This window comes from Podarcis cretensis (assembly GCF_951804945.1).
Source record: "Podarcis cretensis genome assembly, chromosome: 1".
NCBI lineage: Eukaryota > Metazoa > Chordata > Lepidosauria > Squamata > Lacertidae > Podarcis > Podarcis cretensis.
Window position 1 is genome coordinate 86,079,063 of NC_137170.1, and position 23,881 is coordinate 86,102,943.

General features: G+C 46.9%; 1 protein-coding gene and 2 long non-coding RNA genes across 3 annotated transcripts in view; 1 reads left to right on the forward strand and 2 right to left on the reverse strand.

The window, feature by feature from the left end:
- CARNS1 (carnosine synthase 1) overlaps window positions 1–13,871 on the forward strand; it is a 33,093-nt gene extending 19,222 nt beyond the window's left edge. Inside the window, exons 5-10 of the mRNA XM_079986561.1 lie at window positions 2,742–3,229; window positions 3,501–3,702; window positions 4,466–4,551; window positions 5,068–5,299; window positions 8,321–8,592; window positions 10,750–13,871. Of these exons, the coding sequence (XP_079842687.1) occupies window positions 2,742–3,229; window positions 3,501–3,702; window positions 4,466–4,551; window positions 5,068–5,299; window positions 8,321–8,592; window positions 10,750–11,982 (2,513 nt within the window). The 3' untranslated portion in view covers window positions 11,983–13,871. The remainder of the gene's footprint in view (window positions 1–2,741; window positions 3,230–3,500; window positions 3,703–4,465; window positions 4,552–5,067; window positions 5,300–8,320; window positions 8,593–10,749) is intronic.
- LOC307221894 lies at window positions 1,404–8,340 on the reverse strand. The gene is made up of 3 exons (XR_013841586.1): window positions 8,222–8,340; window positions 3,437–3,611; window positions 1,404–1,912 (listed from the first exon to the last, which is right to left on the reverse strand). It is a non-coding gene; the product is annotated as an uncharacterized lncRNA (long non-coding RNA).
- LOC307221886 lies at window positions 11,847–22,456 on the reverse strand. The gene is made up of 3 exons (XR_013841582.1): window positions 21,872–22,456; window positions 12,043–15,851; window positions 11,847–11,983 (listed from the first exon to the last, which is right to left on the reverse strand). It is a non-coding gene; the product is annotated as an uncharacterized lncRNA (long non-coding RNA).
- Between the last annotated feature and the right edge of the window lie 1,425 nt (window positions 22,457–23,881).

The following is a 23,881-nucleotide window of genomic DNA, read 5'->3' on the forward strand; positions in this document are numbered from 1 at the left end:
GCATATGCTGTCCCCATTCAGCCTCTCTGTGTTAGGCTGACTGTACAGATTCTACAAATGCTGAACATACACACAGCTCCCTCCCTGCAACTATCGGGAATCCTGAGGTTCCACGTGATCAGTTTGGGAGACTGAGAGTAGGGACTGCTCTTTGGAAGGCTCAGTGGCTAGAGCATCTGCTTTGCATGATCCTTGAACCCACGTTGAATCCCCAGCATCTTCAGGTAGGGCTGGGAATGTCCCCTGTCTGAATCTTAAAGAGCTATTGGCAGTCAGTGTTGTGACAATTTTGAGTTAGATGTAACAGTGGCCGGGCTTGGTATAAAGCTACTTCCTGTGTTCCATCTGAAAATGCCCAACGTCTAGAGGTAAAGTGAGGGCTGCATGCCTCTCGGAGTGCTGCTGACGAAGGAAGTGGAAAAGGGCAAAGTTTCCCTAAGGCCACATTCACACCAAACATTTAAAGCACTATGATGCCACTTTAAATAGTCATGGCTTGCTTCCCCCAAAGAATTCTTGGAGGTGTCATTTGCTAAGGCCCGCAGGCATGGCCAAACTTGGCCCTCCAGCTGTTTTGGGACTACAATTCCCATCGTCCCTGACCACTGGTCCTGTTAGCTAGGAATGATGGGAGTTGTAGTCCCAAAACAGCTGGAGGGCCAAGTTTGGCCATGACTAGCTAAGGGTGCTGAGGGTTGCTAGGATGTCCCACTCCCCTCCCAGAGCTACAATTCCCAGAGTGGTTAAACTATAGATCCCTCTTCACAGGGAACTCTGGCATTGTAGCTCTGGGAGGGGAATGGGTTCTCCTCTCAAAACCCATAACAAACTACAGCTCCCAGAATTCTTTTGGGGAAGCCACTTCTGATTAACATGGCATCAAAATGCTTCAAATGTATGGTGTGAATGCGGCCTAAGAGAATTAAGAACTCTGCATCCCTTTAAATTAGATTAGGTATGAGGGACAGTGGATATGCCTCAGGTTACTGCTGCCCGAGGTGAGACATTTCTGAAGGATGGAGCAGCTGCGTTACTGCAAGGCACTTCAGTGGAGGTGAAGTGGCTTATAGTGCTGCTGTGTGAGGGAAGGTTTTTTCCTCTTTGCCTCCCTGCTGCCAGAGTATGAGAATTTGGTTACAAAACTGGAGGATTTTGAAACTCTGTCTTAATGGACCAAAACTGATAATCTGACAGCTCAGTTCCAGGTATGGCTGGCTTAGAAGATAAGAAGTGCTTCTCCCCGCCCCCAGTGCTGTGGGTTAACACACACATAATATCTCAGTAAGGGAGTGTGTGATGGTGAAGAGTTTCTCTTAGTTTACTTTTACTTTGCATGATGAATATCTTTTCTGTGGGTCAAAGGAAATGCCTCACCCTTCCATCTGTTGCCGTGGAACTGGAGGTAAACAAAAGGGTGTGGGTTTAGTTTCAGATAGCCAATGCATAAAATGAGAAACCAAAACAAAGAAGCATATATATATCCACACAGAGGCAATAACCTTCAGCTTTGTAAAGTAATGCATTTATAGTTGAAGGTTTTGTCTTATCTAAGTATATCTTCTATATTTGGGGCATGCTCCCCTCCTCAACTTTGGATTGAATACCACATTACTCACTAGTTTCGGACGGGGGGGACGGACCCCTGAAAGATTAAAATGCATTAAAGATTTAAAAGATTAAAATTGGGTTGTGTTCCAAAGAGGGTGACCAGAATGGTGAAGGCTGGTGGAGAAGGCTGGGTGTATTTTGCCTGGAGAAGATTAAGGGGAGACATGATAGCAGTTTTCAAATACCTTGAGGGCTGTCACACAGAAGATGGAGTAGACATGTTCTCTGTTGCTCCAGAGGGTGGAAATTGCAAGGAAGCAGACTTCAGCTAAGCATTAGGAGACATGTCCTGATGCAGTAAAAGCTGTTGGGACAGTGGAGCAGACTTGTCTTGGGAGATGGTGGACTCTTTCTTCACTGGAGGTATTTAAGCAGAGGTTGGACAGCCATCGGCCAGACTCTGCAGTGGGGTGCACTAGAAGTCCTCCAAGTTCCCTGCCAAGCCTGTGGCTCTAGAGCAGACTGGACAACCTCTGTGGCCCTCCAGAGGGTTGCTGGGACTTCAAATCCCATCACTCCCAGTCTGCATTGCTAACAGAGGTGATGGGCATTGTACTTCAGCAACATCTGGAGAGCCACTGGTTCCCCCATGCCTATTCTAGAGGGTAAAATTTGACTTGTCACCTCGGTAAGCCCTAAAAGCACTGCCATTATGAACAGACCAGTTTTGCTAATGTGATATAAATGGAGCATTAGTGCCACTGGCTACTGTTGGGGAGGAAATGTAGAAGAGGTGCTAATGATGTCACAACAGATGATTCCATTTCCTTTCCCCTGTTCAATCTCTCTCCATTCATAGGTGACTTATGGGGAAGCGTGACAGAGTAACACTTTCCAGAGAGCCAGAATAAGATATACTCCCGCTTAGTTGGCTCCAAGGCAGTTGTTGGGGCAGATAATCAGGGTGTTGACTGCACCGAGAGCATGTAAGGCGCCAAGTCTCCCAGCTGCTGCTGATTACTCTGACGCGACTGTCGCACAGGCTGCCGCATTTTGGCAACCCCTCCCAGAACCTTTAGTAGGGGAGAGATTTTTGCCACCCTGGTCCAGCTCAGGGCACGTTTCTCTGCTGTGTGAGTCTTATCTTGCACACACTCATGGGCTGGGTTTGCCCTCTGCCTTCTCCTCCCCAGGTAACATGCTGCTCTGCCTGTCGCCAGCCTGGCTCTCAAAGGCACCATCAGAATCCCACCCGGGAGAGTCGTCCTTGCTGGTCTTCAAGGCCGTGACCTTTGAACTCGGTGGCCGCACAACCCTGGAAGAGTTTGCGCCCCCGCGCCGTGTCACCTACTTTACTGGCTGCTTTGGGCCCTGCAAGGTGCAGGGCCAGTCGGCAGCAGAACTGGCCCGAGACCTCGACTGCCCCACGGGGGGCTCAGGAGAGCTAGCTCGCCTGCTGGAGGACAAGCTCCTGACCCGCCAGCTGATGGACCAGCAGGCATGCGTGGCTGTGCCCCCCACCCTGGCCTTCACCTTCAAGCGCCCGCTGCCTCTACGAAGTGTGACAGAGGAGCAGCGTGTCCGCATGGTGGAGCTGAGCGGCCGTGAGGGGCAGGACAACCTGCTGCAGGAGGAAATAGCAGCCTTCCTGCAGAGTGGCGCCATGGAGTCCTATAGCCAGGTGAGGAGCCCTGAACCTGAGATGGAAAGCTACAAACAGGAGGTTTGGAAAGGTGCGTTATTATATGGCAAGAGCAGTGCACTTCCTGTATCCGGGACAGGGGTCGCCAACTGATGGCCCTCCCATCAGCCCCAACTAGCATGGCCAGTGGTCAGGGTGGGTGCAACTTACAGTAAAGCAACATGTGGAGGGCCTCAGGTTCCTCACTCCTGGAGTTTGAGCCAAGATAATCCTCTGAGCCTAAGTGTTGTCTCTATTGTGCTTCCTATAGGTGGTGGTAAAACCATCAGGCTGGCGCTGGAACGGAGCCCAAGCTGTGTCATTCCATGCTAAGTCAGAACAGGGATGTGTCCTTCAAGCTGTCCTCACGCTGCTGGAGACCCTGGAAGAGGAAGAGAGCATTTTGCTGGAGGCCTTCATTCCCACTGCTCATGTGGTCCGGCCTGGCCCTCCTGACACGAACGGCTCCCCATGTAAGGGATATATTTTCATCCCTTCTCACTGAGGTCGGTCCACATAATGAACTGTCCTCCAAATTAGCACCCACAATTATGATAGTTTACTCCATAAGTGAGTCTCTCCCATTGACTGCTTCATGTCATCTCTTGCCCACTCAAGAGCATTTGAAAGAGTTGCCTCGCACCAGCTATTTCCTGACGGGATCTAAGTGGGCAAAAGATGGCATGGGCAGATTGGGGAAGCTACCATATTGGAATCTGATAATTCTTCAGGAGCATGTTGCATTGCTGATTTTACTCCAGACTCTGGGCCTCTTCTGATGACCTGTTTACTGAACATTCATCCCAAATTGCTTGCGCAAAGCTTATGCAGAGGTTTGATTACATCTGGTCTTTATTGACAAGTGTTCTGAGTTGTTTATGGGGTGGTTATACATCAAGGGCAATTTGTCCTGCATTCATCCCCAATTGGCATTTGGGGTATATACATGTCTTTCCACCGGTCATTTGTTTATCCCGCACTGTCACTTTCCAAACCACAGAAAGTATTTCTTTTAAAAGTGCCTTTGTTGTGCTAAGCCAATAGAGCCCTTTGGTACCTTGTAAACGTGCAAGGCTAAAGTTCCAGCATGCACTTGAATCCCTCCTGCAAAATGATGACACTCTGGAGGCACCCCTTCTTCTTTTCACTCCCCTCCACATGCCCCACTCCTATCAATTTGCCTCTCTGATATATTCTATCTCCCTCTCCCTCCCTCTCCTACATCTCCGATTCCAGGCAATTCATCTCCACAGACCAATCTAGCAGTCCGAATATGTGCTGTTGTCTGCAGATCCCGAAAAGACCAGCCTCTACTGAGCAAGGTAACCAAAGCCCAGAGCTCCACTACAGATTGGGGGAAGAAATCCCAAGGAATCCTCACTGGCAGAAAAATTGTAGCCCTGTACTGTAGTCCGTTCCTCTTACCTGTTTTCAGGGGAACAAATTGTTGGTTGAGGGCAAGGAAATAAGTGGCTGTGCCCAGTTTTAAACTGTTTTGTGAGGAAGACACACAAACACTGATTGGTATTGGTAGATTTGGGTGATCTTTTGACTCCAAAATAATGTCTTGTTTGGAACCAGGCTAGCTTATTTTATCAACTGTCCCACTCACAGTCTCTAACCTTCACCTGGAAAGACTCCAGAAATCATAGATCACGGCACAAAATCCCACAGACACCTTGCATGCACACAGCCATAACCCACTGTATGAACAGAAGAAAGTAGAGAAATTCCAATTTGGACTGTTGGTATGGAGATGTTAAGACTAACTGGAGGAACAGATGCTTGAATGTCAGCAGCCCAGAGAGACTGCATGCATTTTTTGGGTTCTCTTTCAGGTGGTGTGTGGTGTGGGCCGGGCAGATAAGCCCCTGAAGCACCAGGCCACTGTGCCCCAGACTTTGGAGAGCAGCCTGCGTCAGTGGGGACTAAAGGATGAGGCCCAGATTGCAGCCATTCATGCCCAGATAAAGCAGAAGGCTGAAGCAGCCATGAAGGCCTTCATGGACATGGAAGCTGGCCTGTCAGTTGAGCAACGAGGTGGTCGCCGAGCACAAACCGACATCATTGGTGAGTTGCCCTGTCAAGTCATTATGGGGCCCTGCACTTTCGATGCCCAGAATAGCATGAGGCTATCAGCATTCCTCAAGCCCAGGCTCCATCAGCTGTGGGGCAGCAGTGCAAAGCAGCTGCACTTAGCTATGCACCAGCAAGCAAAACTCAATTTTAATCAGCTATGGGGAAGTCCTTGCCAAGCCCTTGTTGTGTTCAGAAATCCTTGCACTGGCAGAATGATTGGCAAAGTGTGGTGCTGAATTCCTCCTTTTGAACCAGTGGCAGGTTGGGACCCTGAAATCCCACAACCCCAGAGATGCATACACCTTTTTGTCCCGGCCTCTGATGTGGACATGAAACTGTCTTAAGTAATGATTCCCCAATATCTTCAGTGTATGTTTCTGGCAGTGCAAGAACCAATCCCTTAAGTTTCTGCAGCAGAGTGATGGAGCCTGAGTTGCTATTGTGGAAACTTCTGCTGTAATGCCTTTTGTGAACTCTTTGCCTCAGTAAAATTCTTGAGCAACAGATTCCTATGGCAATCATTCTTCCTAAAACCAAACAAAAAAATGACAAACCCAGTTGCCGCCCCTTAGTTATGTTTTGATCTCATTGACCAGCTTATCAGAAACCATTAATTCTCATTTAGATTTATTTCCCACTGTATGACGTGTACTGTACTAAACTTTTTCATCCTCTCTCACTCACTGCCTAATGGCAGTGGCCTGCAGATGTACAAAAGCTGCATGCACACTCTTCTCCCCTTGCTTATTTTATTTATTGATTTCTCACCCCTTGACCATTCTGACTGGGGCTAATGGGAGTTGGAGTCTAACAACATCTGGAGGACCACAGGTTCCCCATACTTGGATTAATCCACTGTTCTTAGTGCACCTTTGAGGTTTCTTCTCTTTCATTCCTTTTCTGTCTTTATGACACATTTGGCCCAATAGTTCATTTCGATGAGAGGTGTTCTCCATTGGCCCAATGTCTAATCCTCCAGCCTTTACGGAATGAGGGGCTGGTCCAGCTGCTCCTGGGAAGAGGGTTGTTTCCCGCTGCCAACCTCTAAGGCAAGAGAGCCAGGAGCAGCTGCAAATTTGGCCTGACAGCAGGCAAGGAAACTGGCGGGGCGAGAGGTACAGCAGCAGTGGCACAACTTCTCAGTGTGTGCAGCAGTACAGTGGTACCTCGGGTTAAGTACTTAATTCGTTCCAGAGGTCCGTACTTAACCTGAAACTGTTCTTAACCTGAGGCACCACTTTAGCTAATGGGGCCTCCTGCTGCTGCCACGCCGCCAGAGCACAATTTCTGTTCTCTCTTTTTTTTATATAAATAATTTTTATTAACAGGCCAATCACATCACATTATCCAAATCACATTAGTTCCATATTATACAGCCAAATTTTAAATTTTGTTGGGGGTACCCGTACATCAAGTTCCGCACGAGTCCAAAACTCCGGACAAGTCCAAGCATCACTTATATTACTGCTTTAATTAGACAGTTCTATCCAGTTCGATCCGGATAGTCCTTTATTACTTTCTTTCTCTTCTTGTTGTTATCGTATATTCCTTTCTTTGCGATCTCTGATGATTTTCACAAGCAGATTGAAAACAGGCGTCTCTGTGTGGGTTTTGTACTCCTCAAAGATCATATCGCTCAGGAACAGCCTCTGTTCAACACTTCCATAAACAAAATTAATCTTCGGTCTGTCCTTTATTTTTCTCAGGCTTGCCAAATAAATCAAATGAGTGAGTCAGGGGGCTCTGTCAGGTCAAGTTTGCGTTCCAACATTCCTTCTCTTTCGAACGATCCTGATTCTCTCCCCCTGTCCTTCTTTCTCCAGCAAGCCTGTCTTGGCAAGTTGCCATTTTTTAACTGCGTCATAAAAATTTTCCTCTTTCTCACTGTTCAATCCTCTATCCTGTTATAATCCATCCCACACAGTTCTTGGATTCCTGCTTGTGTTTAATAAAAACTCAATGATCTTATTTCTATCTGGGGTGAAGAGTTATTAATATAATATCGTGCAAAGAGAAAAAAAGTTTTTTCCTCCACCCCCCCCCCTTCGTTCCATACATACAGTCTCCTAGTGGTGATTCATCAGAAGATTTACTTATCCATCCGTCACTCCCGGTCACAGAGATCCATTAATCAGCAGTCTTATCCTCGAGCATTACTTGATGTATGTGCTTCAGCTTCATTTCCAATCATTTGTTTCCAATTATAATTCCGAGCTGAAGCAACCAGCACGCGCTAATTGGAATCGGCGTCAGGAAGATCTGACTCCACCGAGGGCTCGTGCCAAGTGTTCAGCACCCCCATCTCACGGATCTGGGGGTGCATTGTGAACACCGCTGGCAAGGCAGTGCCCCCTCATCTCCTGGGGGGGGGGAGGAAGACTGCATACTTCCCATAGCAGCCCCTTAATTACCTCGTATGGGTCAGAGAGATGTTATTGTCGGCCATCTTCCAACGCGCCACCTGGTGGCCCCCCTCTGTTCTCATCCTGAAGCAAAGTTCTTAACCTGAAGCACTATTTCTGGATTAGCAGAGTCTGTAACCTGAAGCGTATGTAACCTGAAGCGTATGTAACCCAAGGTACCACTGTAGTGAAAAGTGCAAATTCCACATTAGGAATTATTAGGGAAGGAATTAAAAATAAAATAAATTTTTGGAGGCTAATTCTGTCATGTTGGCCCTGTAAAAAGACCATGTTCAGAAAGCAGGGTGGGATGCTCAGTTATCAGATCCTAGTGGGTGACAGAAGAGTACTGCTGCCTTGATGGTTTCCTGTGGGGAGGCGTGTGGTTGGCAATCCATGTGAAATGGGATGCTGGATGAGGTGGACCTTTTGAGCAGATCCTACCAGGGCTGCTCATACGTATAATGAAGGAGCTCTTACTTCAGTGGGGTTATTTGTTCCATCAACTCACCCTTGGGATTCGGCTAATGGTTGAGCTGACCAGAAGTTCAGTGATCTTCAGCCACATGTTCTTGATTGACAGGGCCTCCTTTGCTTCTCCTTTCTCCAGGTGTGGATTTTCTCCTAAGCTCAGAGGAACAGGTGCTGCAGCTGGTGGCCCTGGAGATGAACGCGCAGCTGTGCCTAGAGACCTGCTCCGTCTTCGAGTCCATGGGCCGGGTGGTGGGGGCTCCAGCGGGCGAGGCAGCACGCCCCCTGGTGGAGACGATGATGCGTCGTGCGCAGTGCCACCTGATGGAGGGCAAACACGTGTTGGTCATTGGGGCCGGCGGAGTCAGCAAAAAGTTCGTCTGGGAGGCAGCCAGGGACTACGGGCTAAAAGTAAGATGCGGAAACCGGAGCCATGCAGCCCCCCACAGGCTGCAGGATGGACTAACTAGAGCAGCACCCCCCTAAAGCCCCCGTCCATATAATATAAACTTTATGGGTGCCATCTAAGCACAGAGAGGGGAGAAAGGCACAGTCCCCCTGCCAATCAAAAGGGCTCACCATTGTGCTATGCATTTACGCCAGTGGAGCTGGCCTGCTTGCTGCATTGCTGCTCCCCGGTCATGCTATTCTTGAGGCTGGCCATCTTATCAGGATTACTTCGAGCAGGGCATCGGACAGCCCAGTCTGGAACCAAGTTTTAAGTTGGACGAGTCACTGGGGATGGAAGTGAGTTCTTGAGGATTTCAGGCGTAGCCAGGTCTGCTTCTTTTTAATCACATCTTGCCTCCATTTAAAAATGGTAGGAAGCAAACATGAGGCACGACTGTTGTGCGGGTTCTGGATCCCCAAGATCCCAGTCTGCCAAGCAGCACTTGCTTTCTTGTTCCTAGCCTTATATAGCAGCCAGGAGGCTTCAGAGGCTTAAGCTTCTTCTGTCACTGCTTCTCCACCACAGTGTGCAGCTGTTTAAAGTCACAGGCTAAAGGAAATGGGATGGAAGCCTTACAGCTGAGGCAGCAGGGATACATAAAAAGAGCTTTTTCAATGAAATACCCCTGCTTTGCCTCTCCCATCCCTTGTATCATTATTTATTAGACTTATTAGTCACTTGTTAACTAAAGGTCTCCAAGTGACTTTCATTCTTACCTTTCTAAACATTGTAGTTTTGTGGCTTCTCCAAACTCAGAAGAGAAACCCTGTTCCGTTCTGGGTGCTGGGACATAACTGTGCTGGTTATTGTCTGCTTTGGAGGACATGGGTGTACAGTGCAGTTTCAAGAATGAACTGGGTTATCCTGTTTCCAGGACCTCTAGATTACCTTTGGAGCCACAAAGGGGGCCCCCTCTCAATAGGCAGGAGACTGACAAGCAGAATAGATATGGGGATAGCATGTGTGGGGAGGGGTGGTGGTAATGTTGTAATGAAATGAAAACTAAATTGGTAGGAGACAGCTGGCGGTTTAGCCAGCAGCAACTAGTCCCATTTTTCTTTCAAAAGCCCAAGTGCCTTGATGCCACTTTATTCCTCTGAGGGCTGAATTTGCCCCTGTTGGAGTCTTGCTGCCATTTTGCAGTTCAGACCCTGAACAAAACATGTTGACCAGAGACTATGTCAACAGCTACGGTCTTCACAATGAGACAGTCTGTATGCTTTACTCTCCTGGAAAATGGCTGTGCTCCGGAGTTACTTTAAAGTGGTGGGGGGGGGGGAGCCTGCTTCTTGGATGTCCCCATGTCTCTGGAGTTGCTATATGTCCCTGTTAAAATCATCAGCAGTGAAACTGTTAAGGCTGCCTTTCCCATCCACTTGGCTTATTTTTTGTTTAGTTATTTACATAAGCTATTTATATTAAGTGGTGTAACATAAGACTTAAAGGCACACAGTGGATATGCTTATGGCTCACAAAGCCCAATGAGCTGAATGGAGGCACCTCCCTGATGCAAACTGAATCCAGTTTAAGGAGGCACAGTGGACACGCAGAGCAGAAGAGTGACTCCCTTTTGCACACACACCCATGCAACCACCTGGCTCAGCTTTTTGTTTCCGCCCTCTTGCCAGCCATGGTCCTTCCCCAGCACCACCTCCTACTACACCTAGAGGACAATGTCTCCTCATTCTAAATTCTCTTGTTGCTGAAGCAGGCATGTAGAGAATGATCAGATCCTGTCTCCCTCCCCTGCCACCAAACCTGTGGGTTCCAATGGAAGCTGTCCCACTAAGAGCACAAATGGGATGCCTGCAAGATGGGGAGTTGCTGCCCATAGATTGGAGCCTACTTCCCAGGGGGCTGTTGTGCCGTGCCTGGTCCCAAGGAGCTGTCCTTCTCTGGTACTGTCAGTAGTGATGCATCTCTGATTTTTCTCCCATCTTCTCTGCATCTCTGCCCTTCTGTGTCTGCCCTTCCTTATTCCCCATCCCTGCTCCCACTCCTACCTCTCTCCTACCCCCCTCTCTCTCTCTCTCTCTCTCTCTCTCTCTCTCTCTTCCCATCTCCACCCCACCCCCCTCTTTCTTTCTCGCTCTCTTTCTGATCTTTCCCATCCCCAGATCCACCTGGTGGAGTCCGACCCCAACCACTTTGCCTCCCAGCTGGTGCAGACCTTCATCCACTATGACACCACAGACCACAAGAGGGATGAAGAGCATGCCCAGAGGCTGCTGGGGCTTGTGCAGGAGCGGGGCTTGCATCTGGACGGCTGCCTCTCCTACTGGGACGACTGCATGGTCCTGACGGCACTGGTGTGCGAAGGGCTGGGCCTGCGCTGCAGCTCCCCGACAGCCATGCGCGTGGCCAAGCAGAAGAGCCGCACTCACCTGCACTTGCTGCGCCGTCGCAAAGAGGGGGCTCGCTGGCCCTCGGCAGCGCTCTATGCCGTGCCCTGCTGCCACCTAGAGAGCCACACGGATGTGGAGCGGGCTGCGAGCCACATCAGCTTCCCTGGGGTCATGAAGCTAGAGTACGGGGCCGGGGCTGTGGGGGTCAAGCTGGTGGAGGATGCACAGCAGTGCCACCTGCACTTTGACAAGATCTCCAGGGACCTGCAGGATGATTCAGACCACCCGGGCATCGGGCTGGGCTGGGGCAACGCCATGCTATTGATGGAGTACGTCTCCGGCACTGAGCACGACGTGGATCTGGTGATGTACGAAGGGCGGATGCTGGGGGCTTTTGTCTCTGACAACGGGCCCACCCGGGTGCCCAACTTCACTGAAACGGCAGCCTGCATGCCCACCTGTCTGCCCCCTGACCGTGAGGCGCAGCTCATCCGCGCTGCCTACCAGTGCTGCTTAGGCTGCGGCCTCACCGACGGCGTGTTCAACGTGGAGCTGAAGCTGACCGCGTCCGGCCCCAAGCTCATCGAGATCAACCCCCGCATGGGCGGCTTCTACCTCCGCGACTGGATCCAGGAGATCTACGGTGTGGACATCATGCTGGCCTCCGTCATGGTGGCCTGCGGGGTGGTCCCCCTCCTGCCTGCTCGCTCTCGCCCCCGCATGCACCTGGTGGGAGTGATGTGCTTGGTGTCGCAGCACCTGCAGGCCCTCAAGTCCACGGCCAGCCTGGAGACGCTCCAGGCCCTGCATGAGCGTGGCGTCATCCGCCTCAACCTGCTCGATGACGAGCTCGTGTCCAGCGAGTACGAGGAGCCCTACTGCAATGTGGCTTGTGCCAGCTCTAGCCGCCGCGAGGCCTGCCTCAAGCTGCTCGGCATCTGCCAGGTGCTGGGCATCGACTCCCCACACTACCCTGTGGCCCACTTCCTCTCGCATTTCAAATAGCCTTGGAGATATGGCTCCCTCCGTCTGGAGCTGAGCCTGGGCCTGCTCCGGAGAGGGAGCCTTGCCTGCCCCTGCTCCTAAATTAGCCTTCCCCTGCTCCCAACTCACCACTGGGGTTTGCATTATTACACAAACGCCCTATTTCCTACAGTCTTTCTCAAGTGGCTGCTGTCTCCCTCAGGAAGGAGCGTGGCACCATCTGGTGCCATCTCTGGTAAGTGCCACACACACACACCATTCACACCCTTGAATGGGCTCACATCCTCCTTTTGCGGGGGGGTCCTATTCAATGCAGAGTCCCACCCTTCTTGAAGTTATCTCCTCTTCCTTTATTTGCAGCTCTGCTTAATTCCCCAACTACAACCTTGGGTCCTACATTGTTCCTCCCCACCACCATACACAGAGGCAAGATCTCGCCTCTTCACTTTCCCTTTCTTCCGCTGGGGGAAAAGTTGTTGGCTCATGGCCAGGCATCCCCTGGAGAGATCCTACTTCATGCTTCCAAAATCAGTGGAAAGAGGGCTGGGGTCAAAAAATTCTTACAGTCCCCACCAGCCACAATACTTCAGTGATCCTGCAGAGCAAAATAGTGCAAATCTGACTCTGAGCATTCTCCCCCCCCCCCGCCCCAAATATTGAACCCCCGTATGCAAACGTCATCTACTTGCGGGAAAGTCCCGCAAACTCCTCTGCCAACCTACTGTAACAAAAGGACCATATGCAAGCCTGCAATAACAGATGTTTACAGAGCAGTAGAATGTAAGACATTAGCAAGCTAGTTCCACTGACTCAGCACTTGCAAACCCCCGCAGTAACATCCTAGCGCCGCGTGATCCTTTTAGGAGCTAATGAGCATGCACAATACTGTGCTCATAAAATGACCATAGAAATAACAGGAGGGCAAACAGTGATGCAGTGGCAATCTCTGACATGCATGCTTAGGTGCTAGGAGAAGCCGCCAACCAAGTTTTCAGTGCTTGCAAGAGAAACTGCTGTAACAATCTCCCTGCAGTGTCCCAAGAGAGACCCTACAGTAGGATATCACTGTGACAGCGCTTCTAAGCACCCACCAGTAACACATTAGCATATGAGAATCTCCAGTGAAAAACAGCACCAGCACTCCTGACTTACCTTAAAATAATAAGCCTTCCAACGGAAGCCCCTTCCAATGCCCCTGAAGACCCTACACTACTAAGAAACCATAGTGCCAGCATTCCTGAGTGTTTCTGCAATAACAAGCCACAACCTTGCCACCACTCTGAATTATGGTGAAGTAGTAATGCTTTGTGCATAGTCCTAGCATCCCCAAATAAGTGACGTTACCAATATAGTACCAGCATCCTTAAAAATGCCTATAACCAGCATAAAGGAAAAAGAAGCAAAAGCAGTTTTGACTGGCATGGTGGAAGAGCATCTCTTGTCTGTTTAGCACGCTAGTGGAAAACTCTGGCCCTCCAGAAGCGGTTGGATTACGACTTCTGTCAGCCCCAACCAGACATGGCCAATGATCAGAGATGACGGGAGCTGCAGTCCAACAGCATCTAGAGGGTCCATCAGCCTACCACACTTGTTTAATAGCTCATGGGTTTCCTGCAGCTTCTGAAAGAGCAGTTGCAGGATGGAGCACCTGAAGGGCCTGGGATGACATTCCAGAGCCTGTGAGGCTTAAAATGACAGGCATATTGATCCCGTTGGGGGAGAGGGGAGGCAGGAACTGAGAGATTCAGGGTGCCCATGATTGGGTGACTAACAGCAGGACCATTAGTTAAGTGTGCCCTCCTAACATGGGTTGGTGACCCTGCCTTCCTGCCTGCCTATCCTTCCCAACACTTCTGTAACCAGGCAGGCATAATAGTTCCTCCCCCACAATAAAATGCCGTGTAAAAACATCCAGACTGCAGAGGTGTTATTTGCACCTGCCCCAGAGCTCAATACCCAATTGCTTACTGGCTGGTGAAAGAAAACCTGGCAGAGAATGAAGATCCACTGAGAAGCAAGTGGACTTTGGAGGACTTCACTGGATGGATAAGTCTCTTCACAGCCACCACCACCCTCACCTCATGGACCTGTTCACTTCAGGGAGGCTTCCAGATGCTTCTATAAGAAGCTGCTCCCAAAGGGGGTGGGGGGTGGAAATAGCGTTCCAGAGTTTGGCTGTTCATCATCTTATGTGAAGAACAAAGACTGGCTTCATTCAGCACCCAGACCAGATGTTCTTTTCTGCACTGTTCTGCCCAAGGGTGTTCTCTCCTCTGACCTAGGGTGTTTAGAGCAGTTGAACCAGAATTTATCCCCTTCCCCGATTCCTGAAAGGAAAGAGCAGCTCTCCCTTTGTCTTAAGCACTTTGCAGGTTTAGGCAGAGCTACTCAGTTGAACTGTTCTCTAACCAAAATGACTGAGAGGAGGGGTTTGACATTCTCCAATAAGGAGGGTGAGGTAGGTGTAGCTCTCATTCTCTTACCTTGGTTCTGCTTTAACCAACCCCTCACCTACAATGACCTGTGAAAAATAGTCTTCTCTGCTGCTTTGGAATGAATACTGATACTTTTCAGGCCTTGCCATCGGAACCAAAGCTTCATTTGCTGGATCTACCCCACACATTTCCTGCCTTCTCTTCACAAAACAATCTTTGTACTTAACTAAGACCAGCGAGCTCGTGAATTCTAGATACAAAACGTACCATGAAGAAACCTAAGTACGTGACCGGAATGCAGTAGTCTCATTGAAGAGAGGGAAGGAGAAATGGGAAAAAAGCTCTGGCAAACTTTCTCAATTTGCATTAACTTCTGCTCATGAAGTAATTCCATAATGTCATGGAATTTGTAATGCTTTGGCAGTGATGTAGCATGAGAAAAGTGCTTCAGCAGGAATGTGCTGGAGGGTAAAAAGTCCAAAGCTGTAAAATGAAATGGGGTAAGGGGTGCTGTTGGCAGAGGGACAGAGCAGTGGAGAAAGGGAGAGGAAGTAACTGCCAAGCCACTTCTGTTCAGCCATGGAGAATGCACAAGTCCCAGGCATTTGACATTCTGTAGCCTTAACCATTCTACCAGGGATACTGGGAGAGCTCAGAACTCAGGGAGCCCGGTCTTTTGACATCTAATCCATGCTAGTTCTTCCCTCAAAATAAGTGCCAAGGGAAGAAAAACTTGGGGGGGGGGGAGAGAGAATGTCAAGAGCACATAAAAATATTTTATTGGGCCAGTGCTTTTGTGTTCTCTTGGTTACCAAACACATCAGTGTGCTTTGTAAACGGCTCTGAATAAGCAGGATGCTGTCAGGCCAGTTAAATCTTGCAGGTTTTTGTGCTGCCTTGAAATGCACTCTCCACTTTTTATCCTCTCTTCCGTTTGAGCCTTCTATTCTAGTTTTTCAACAGGAGTGCCAGCATGAAGGTCATTTGCTGACCACGTGGGTAGAAACAATGTTCACAATCTTGTGTGTCCTTCAGCATGTGTAACCCTATACCATAGAGGGCTTTAGCGGCAGAATACGGAGGGCTGATCAAGCTGCATGTTAACCTACATAGATGAAGAATATGAGGAAACTTACATCGGTCTTTATTAGTTAGGTAACATTTTAATGTATCCCCATGAGAGGATTACCCGTGTTAGAAAAATCCACGCTTCCATTGGCCTTTGAGCTGGGAGCCTACCAAACGTCTCAGATCACAATGTAACTTCTATAAATCTCTGGTGAATACCTAGTCTTCCTGCAGAACACTAAGAAGATCACAATGGGTGGCTGGCTAGGAGCCACCTCTCTAAAGGCAGGATTTGGCACAGGAGTCTGTAGTTGCTGACTTCTATAAAGCCATATGGCAATAGATGGACTGAGATACCACCAGAATGTTTAGAACTGGACAACATATCTGGAGTGCCAAACCAGAAAATGATTTTTATTAAGAAAAGAAGACAACAGCCACAGTGTCTCTATATTAATAAGTCTCAATGCCATAGTGAAGGACACAACAGAGGGCTTCTAGCATAGTGGAGGAGGTTCTCTACCAATGGTGCGGAGAACCTATCTTTGTAGAAAGATAGCCCACCCAACCTTACATCTAGAACTTATGGGGTCTCGGGTTTCTGCATGTCAGTTGCCCTCATGCTGCTAACCAATTAACTGCAGAATTAAAAACAACACATGCTAGTTAAAGAAACCACAGCTTGCTAAAGAGTAAGCAGTTAAACCAGTAAGTCTTACAGCTTTTTAAAAAGCAGAAAGGCCCTTCTCTTAGAAGCTGATGTTTGGACTTCATAAAGTGAAGATACAAGGGGTATTATTTATACCCCACCCATCTGGCTGGGTTTCCCCAGCCACTCTGGGCAGCTTACAGTGCATATAAAAGCATAGTAAAACAGCAAACTTAACAACTTCCTGATACAGGGCTGCCTTCAGATGTATTCCAGAAGTTATGTAGTTCTTTGTCTCCTTGACGTCTGATGGGAGGGCGCCACTGCCAAGATGGCCCTCTGCCTGGTTCCCTGTAACTTCTCAAAGTGTGGGAGCCGCTAGAAGACCCTCAGAGGAGGACTTCGGTGTCCAGACTGAGCAATGGGGGTGGAGATGCTCCTTCAGGTATACTGAACCAAGGCTCTTTATTGGATTGATGCAGGGAGAGATGGCTCCAAAGGCATGCCAAGTCTCAGGCCCTGAGGAGCTTTAAAGGTAAGTCCCATGAATTGGCCCTGGAAGCTAACAGAATGACAGTGCAGAGGCCACAAGACTAACTGAATATGCTAATGCCTCCCAGAGTCCATCAGGAGATGAGCAAGAACATATTCCTGCAGCTTCTTGATGATCTTAAATGGAAACACCACAGGCCACATTGTAGTAGTCAAGCTATAAAAGCATGCATAAACGTAGGGGAGTACCTCCAAAAAGCAGTCTATGTAACAGTCACCATTGGTAAAAGTTTCCTCTGGCTACCACCAATACTTCCTTATCCAGGAGTTGGATCCAGAACTATACCTAGATTACAAATGTATTCAAATCCTGATATCTCCACCACATCCATCATGGACACACTAATCACGTCCACAGCCTAGGTTTACCCCACCAGCAATATCTTGTCTGGATCCCTTTGGCTTTGCCCCTCTAGTTCACTCCTTCACAACCTCCAGACACTGGTTGCGTCAGCCTGTCAGTCCTGTCTGTTTAGCTAGTGATAGAGAATTCCAAGGCTGTCCCAGTGCCTTCATAGATGATGTAGACATTAAGCGGCATTAATAAGAAAAAGTCTTCTGGAACACCCCATGCCAAAGAGCATCACAAACGACAACTCGTTGAGGGTGGGAAAACAAAAAAGGAAAAATACTGAAAAGCCAGCTCCAAAAAGCTAGCTGTTCTTTCCATCTGATCCAAAGTATCAAAAGCCACTGAGAAGGCTAACAAGATCAACCGGGTAATAAAGAGGACTCTTGGAGGGTTGCCAAAACTACTATGGAAAAACCCAACAGTAAAGAGTCAAGGAAATAAGTTTCATCTCGAAATGTTTAGCTCAGAAGACAGGAGATGAGGGAATGGACTTGATTGTTTTCATAAGTGGCTAAAAAATGCCATAAAGAAGATTGAGTAAAGTAGTACAAGAAACACACAAAATAGATTACTTCTTCATAGCACACATACTTGAAAACTACTGAATTTGCTGCTAGGAAATGTACTGACCACTGACTTGCATGGCTTTAAAAGGGGTGTGCACAAATTAATGGAGGATAAGTCTCTCCATGGCTTCTAGCTACAATGGCTGTGTTACTTCTAGTAGAGGTAGTATGTCTATTAGATGCTGTGGAATACAAGTGGGGAGAGTGCTTTTCTGCTCTCATGTACTATTTGTGGGCATCCGTCAGCCATCCACTTGGCCACTGTGAGAACAGGATGCTAGGCTAGATGAGTTTTTGGCCTGATCCAGCTGTACCCCCCACGTTTGTGGGGGCCCATCTATACCTACAAGTCTTAACATCTTTGAAAACTCCCAACATCACAGTGCAGCTGTAATCAATGTACTGGTGATAACTGCTGAAGTACATGGGAGATGGTTTTTGAAATTTATAGACTGCTGGAAGTAATAGAAAGTCATTCCCGCCTCCCACTTGCTGATCATGTAAAGTTTACATATTTTCCCTCCTTTCTGGTTAGGTAAAAATTTTCCAAAAGCGGCAACAGGCATCAGAATTGATATGGCTGGTGGAATTCCTGCTGCTTATGCTTTACAGATGCACCCATGTGGAAGTTATCTTTCTGCAATACAATTCCACACGGTGTGTGAATTTTGCAACCACGTGGTCAGGGCAGATTATGTGGGGCCTTCCCCTGCAATCAGCAAACGACCCAAACTATCTGACTCACCCTCATATTTGCATAGGTTAATAAAATTGTAGAGTTGGAATGTTTCCCAAGGGTCATCTAGTCCAATTCCCCTGCGATGCAGGAATCTCAGCTTGTAGGTCCAAGCCACGTGACATTGCATCAGAGAACAGTGGCTTCCATGTGGAATTCAACCAATGTTATGGACGCCTCTTAACATCTATTAGCATCTGTGAAAGCAGGTGACAACCAATCTCATCATGTTACACTTCATTTGATGTCATGTTACAGTAAAAAAATATGTCTGATTCTAGTTCATCACCAATGGAGGCTTTGAGCTGCATATATGGGCTACCAGAAAGCAGCTACAGTAGTTCCTAATTCCACTTCTCTAGCACAATAATTAACTCTTCTCCACAGCAATATGTCAAAATCAAACCTTCTAAGCTTACTTGATCTCTAGAGGTAGACAGACCCATTAAAGTCCAGTCTGTCCCAGTACAGTGGTACCTTGGGTTACAGACGCTTCAGGTTACAGACTCCACTAACCCAGAAATAGTACCTCGGGTTAAGAACTTTGCTTCAGGATGAGAACAGAAATCGTGTGGCGGCGGTGCAGCAGCAGTGGGAGGCCCCCATTAGCTAAAGTGGTGCTTCAGGTTAAGAACAGTTTCAGGTTAAGAACAGACCTCTGGAACAAATTAAGTTCTTAACCCGAGGTACCACTGTACTACTTGGGGATGGGTCTAAGTCCATCCTGTCCTGTTCCCATGCAGATTTTAAAGTGTTTGCACATTGGTAGCCATGTTTCTGCTGTATAATTCACTCAGAGTGAGAGTGGCAAGAAGCCGTGCTAACCACTCCAGGCTGTAGATGGCTGGAAGACTTCCCTGGGTCTTAAAAAAAATGGGAACAGAGGAAGTACTGTAGCACTCAGACCATCTCATAAAGGAATCCATTGTAAAGTGGACTCCTGATTCTATCCAAATCTTGATTTTCCCAGATGAGATCCAGTAACTCCAATTTGGAATCTGAATTCTGTGGATTCCTCCCTGCTAAGAGCTTTCAACTGCACGTCTCTAGTTACACACCCAACTAATAAACTCCACATAGCGCTTAGTTGCAATCTCCTAATCCACAGGCACCATTTTAATGCAAACACCAAATTTATCCACTGTTTTTGCAATAGTAGCTTCCAGCTTAAAGTTTTATATACTCGGGAGCTGTTTAGAGCTAAGAGCTACTGCAGTAATAATCCTGTCTGTGTACACTCTACATGCTTTGTTTTTTGGAATCATAACCATTGTGGATTAAACCAAAATAGTGGTTTGAAGCCCTACAAAGCCAATGCAAATCACAGAAAGGCAAGTATTACGTGAAGGATCTTTTAAAGATGAATAACAAGGTTGTGTAACAGAAGGTAGATGTGCTTCCAGGGTATGGTCTGAAAGGAATATGATACAAAACCTTGTCAAACCTAAGTTGGTTTGGGTCTAGTCAGTACTTTGATGCAGTGTTTGAAACTCCCATTGTTCTAGGCACATTTTGCAACAGGGAATTTCATTAGTGCAAAGGTTCTGAGCTCTGGGTGCAGTACTACGCCTAAGATTTCAGATTAAAACTGCAGAGTGGAAGGAAAGGAGGACCTTTTTGCCTCCCCACTTCCAGCTACTCTGAAGACTGGAGAAGAGACCCTCTTAAGAATATTAGGGGGGTGGGCAGAGGAAGGACTAGAGTAGACCATGTGAAAAATGAATGTAATATTTTAACTGCAGTTCGTTCATTTTCAGCTTTGTATTCTTGTTATAAAAAAAGCTCGCCTAGACATTCCATTTTTGCGCCCATAACCTAGGTTTAAGGTGCCATTTAGCTCCTAGCTTTCATATTTCAGTTTCTAACACTGCTTTGATGGGAGATTGGACAAGAACCCCATGTACATTACACCCTGAACTCTGGGATGGAAGAAAGGTGGGGGTACAAACATAATATACGTTTAAAAAATTTAATTTAGAATTAGTCATGTTACTAACTCAAACATCGGCATATCCCAAATAAGCCATTACTCCTACTCCACAGTGGTCTAATTAGGAAGCCCATATCAGCACAAATGTTTTTGAAAACTGAAGAATAGATTGCTCTAGATTTCTATCCTAGGAGATTTAATTTACTGCCTTTTTCTAAAAACAAACCAACTCAAGAATGTGTTAAGCGCACTCTTACTAGGCTGCAATCTTAAGCATATTTACAATGCAATAGTTTCCACTGAACTCAGATGTATTTGGGTATGTCTAAGGCTGGTAGCTCCTACACAACCATTGCTCTACTATTGTAAGCTGCATGTGCAATTTTGTATGCTTGCAATTTTCAGATTTCAGGAGTGCAGCACTCTTTGTCCGTATACATTTTCACTATCTTCCCATTCTGGTGAGCTTGACATGGTCTTGTGTGTGGAGACAGCAAATTAGAAGTGTTTAATAGCAAATTAGAAGATGAGGTGGGAAAGAAACAGTACTAAAATGCTGCTCAATGGGAGGGGGGACCCCTGGATTTTGTTTTTAAAAATTGTGTTAAAGTGCTTTTTCATTTTGGTGCTGTGAAATTAAATTATTGTGTAAAAAAATAAGCATGCTGATTAAATGCTGCCCCTGGGAAAGGCAATGACAAATGTATGTCCAACCAGATGTGTGGTAATAGATTCACAACCACACTTTTTTTAAAAAAAGGTGGAATATTAGGTCCAAGGCAATCTGAGTTGCATTCAACAAAGCACCGGGGTTTACTTTAAGATTCTTGTCCCACTGAACAAGCAGCCAGTACACTGTTCTCCCCTGAACTTTTTGTAGCTGAAAGAACATGAAAGATAGAAGAAGAAAGTAAGAATTAACAGAGAGAGAGAGTAGGGAATAAAAAAAAAACAGAGAAGAAAGGAAACCTAGGAAATCTTGGGAAATGAAAAAAAGAGTGATGGAGCAAGAAAAATAGAGGTGAATATGAATGATGGAAGAATAAGGGGACCCCTCCCATTATTTTGGGGAAGAGATTACAGTGGTACCTTGGTTTACAACCATAACCCATTCCGGAGGTCCGGTTGTAAACCAATACAGGTTGTAACCCAAGGTGTGCTTTCGCCAATTGCCCCCCCCCCCCCCCCGAAAAAAGGGATTGTAATTTTAAAAAATGGATTGTAATCCTAAAAAAGGGACACACACTTCTGGGTTTGACGTGGTTGTAATCCAAAATGGTTGCAAACCAAGGTACTACTGTAGCTCACATTCTTGACATATAGTTGGGTTCTGAGACTCCCTTGTCACAGAAAGCAAAACTATGGATCTGAGCCCCCACACTAAGTTATAATTTTTGTGGCTAAAAGTTTTCCTGTTATAAATTGTTATCCCTGTAAAATATGTTGAAGATTATGTTTCTGTCTTTACCATTATGATATAGTAAGGGTTAACAGAGATCTTCACAAAATGGTTGCTCAAAACTAAATGTTTGTTGCCTCTAACACACATATTATTTACAACACTGTCTGGAATAAGGTCCAGGATGCAAATGAATTAATATCAAAAGTACCTCTTGGCCTACCTTGTTCAGTCTGCAAAGCCTAGCAATCTGTTGGGCCTTTCAGAGGGTGGCCTCCTCTCAACCTTGGAGTCGCTCTGAGATGTTGCCTTCTACAGAACAGAACTTTCCAGAAGTCTGGTCCTGTGATATGAGTCTTCTTTTCAACATTTAGTTCTCCAGGTCAGGAGCAAAGCTCCAGGAATCTGTTATAGTTGAGAAAAGCAAACCAGAGGGTTGGAGAAGGAAGGTCAAGGAGCCAGCACAAAGAGCTGAAAGGAAAGTTGGGGGCCTGTCCTGTGATTTGTTGAAAAGGCGAGAACTAAATGTGTTTTGGAGGCCTAAGTTTTACTGAAGAGCTGAAGCAGGAAGGAGTCACTTCAAAGCCTGAGCAGAACTCAGCTATGGCTGCTGGAGACTGCTTTAGGGCCACAGGTACCTGAACACTAAACTGCACCACTTTGCCTTTGTAAAGAGTTTATTGCTGGCTAGGACAAGCACAAAGTCTCAGGGTGAAATTCTAACATGCACCCCTACCTGTCCGAATAAAAGTTTGATCGTTTGATTTTCTTGTTTGTATTAGCCCTTAACCCGGAACATTATTTTGCACACCACATATCTCTCTAGCTCGATAAAGCACCATGGGAACATTGGATGAACTGTTGTTCCAAGGACTAGGGCCTTGATCCAGTTCTCTGTACAGGCAGCTCGTCGTATGTTACAACTGATGGGCCTGGATGCAGATGTACATCCTTCTGCACATTTAAAAAACACACACACATATCCACCCAGTTCAATGATGCTCATATGGTCAAAAACTTCGTGGACATCACAAACAAACCCACACTCCTAAAATGTTGAACATGTAAAACAAACCCTGAGGGCATGCTCACATAATTCTGAAATTGTTTCCAGTACATGCAGGAAAAGTATTCTGACAATCAAATATATATTTTGCAAAAGTGTCACACCTGTGAGTGGAAACTAGGCAGATGGAATGGAAAGATTGAATATCTTCTGTGTTCTTGGTGCTACAGCTTTTCACACCTAAGATTTACCAAGTGTTTATGCAAATAAACAACAGTCAGCAGATATGTTAAACATCTTTCATTTCGTCAGCATACCTTGTGATTTGTGCTGCAAGATTTGCTACCCTTGCCAATGCGGGCTATAGCTATGATCTATTAGCACATTAACCTACTGGCAGCATGGTGTCACAACTTGATCTAAGGTGTGTAACAACAGCTATACTACCCCCAAACAAATAAATGGTAGAAAAATTAAGAAGTGGATTCTCAAATGCATTCTTGGTTGACCTAAGATGGATTCTGGGTCTGAAAATACTGAAGAGTTCTGGTTCATTTCTGATCCATGTAAACGTAGAGGATAACATAGCAGTTCTTGGAACTATCACAAGAGGCCACTGTTGAACAACCTCACTCCATGGAAGAGAAGGTGGAATTTTTGCAGAGAAATTAAGAGTTGTGCAGATAGAAAAATATCAAATGACACACATAGCATAAACTTCTAGTAAAAGCAGAAAGCTGTCACCAGCCATGATTCCCTTATGGGCACCATGGCTTTGCGGTGTGATTCAGCTAACAACAAAGCCTGCAGGTTTAGCAACAAAGTTAAGGCTATCTTGAACTGGCTCAAACTCCACAAAGCATGAGAACCAGAAGCTAAGGCTGATGTCTTCACATACATGCCTCTTGATCACTAGTCAGGTTGTGCAATGACACGTGCTGACTTAAACTTACCCTCCATGCACCCACAGTTCTTGGCCTTTCAGGCCCAAATCTAGATGAGCATGGAGAGCAAAGATGCCCCAAGTTCTCCTGACCTTAAGGAGCATATAGTAAAGGTAAAGGTACCCCTGACTGTTAGGTCGAGTCGTGGACAACTCTGGGGTTGTGGCGCTCATCTCGCTTTACTGGCTGAGGGAGCCGACGTTTGTCCGCAGACAGCTTCCAGGTCATGTGGCCAGCATAACTAAGCCGCTTCTGGCGAACCAGAGTAGCGCACGGAAATGCC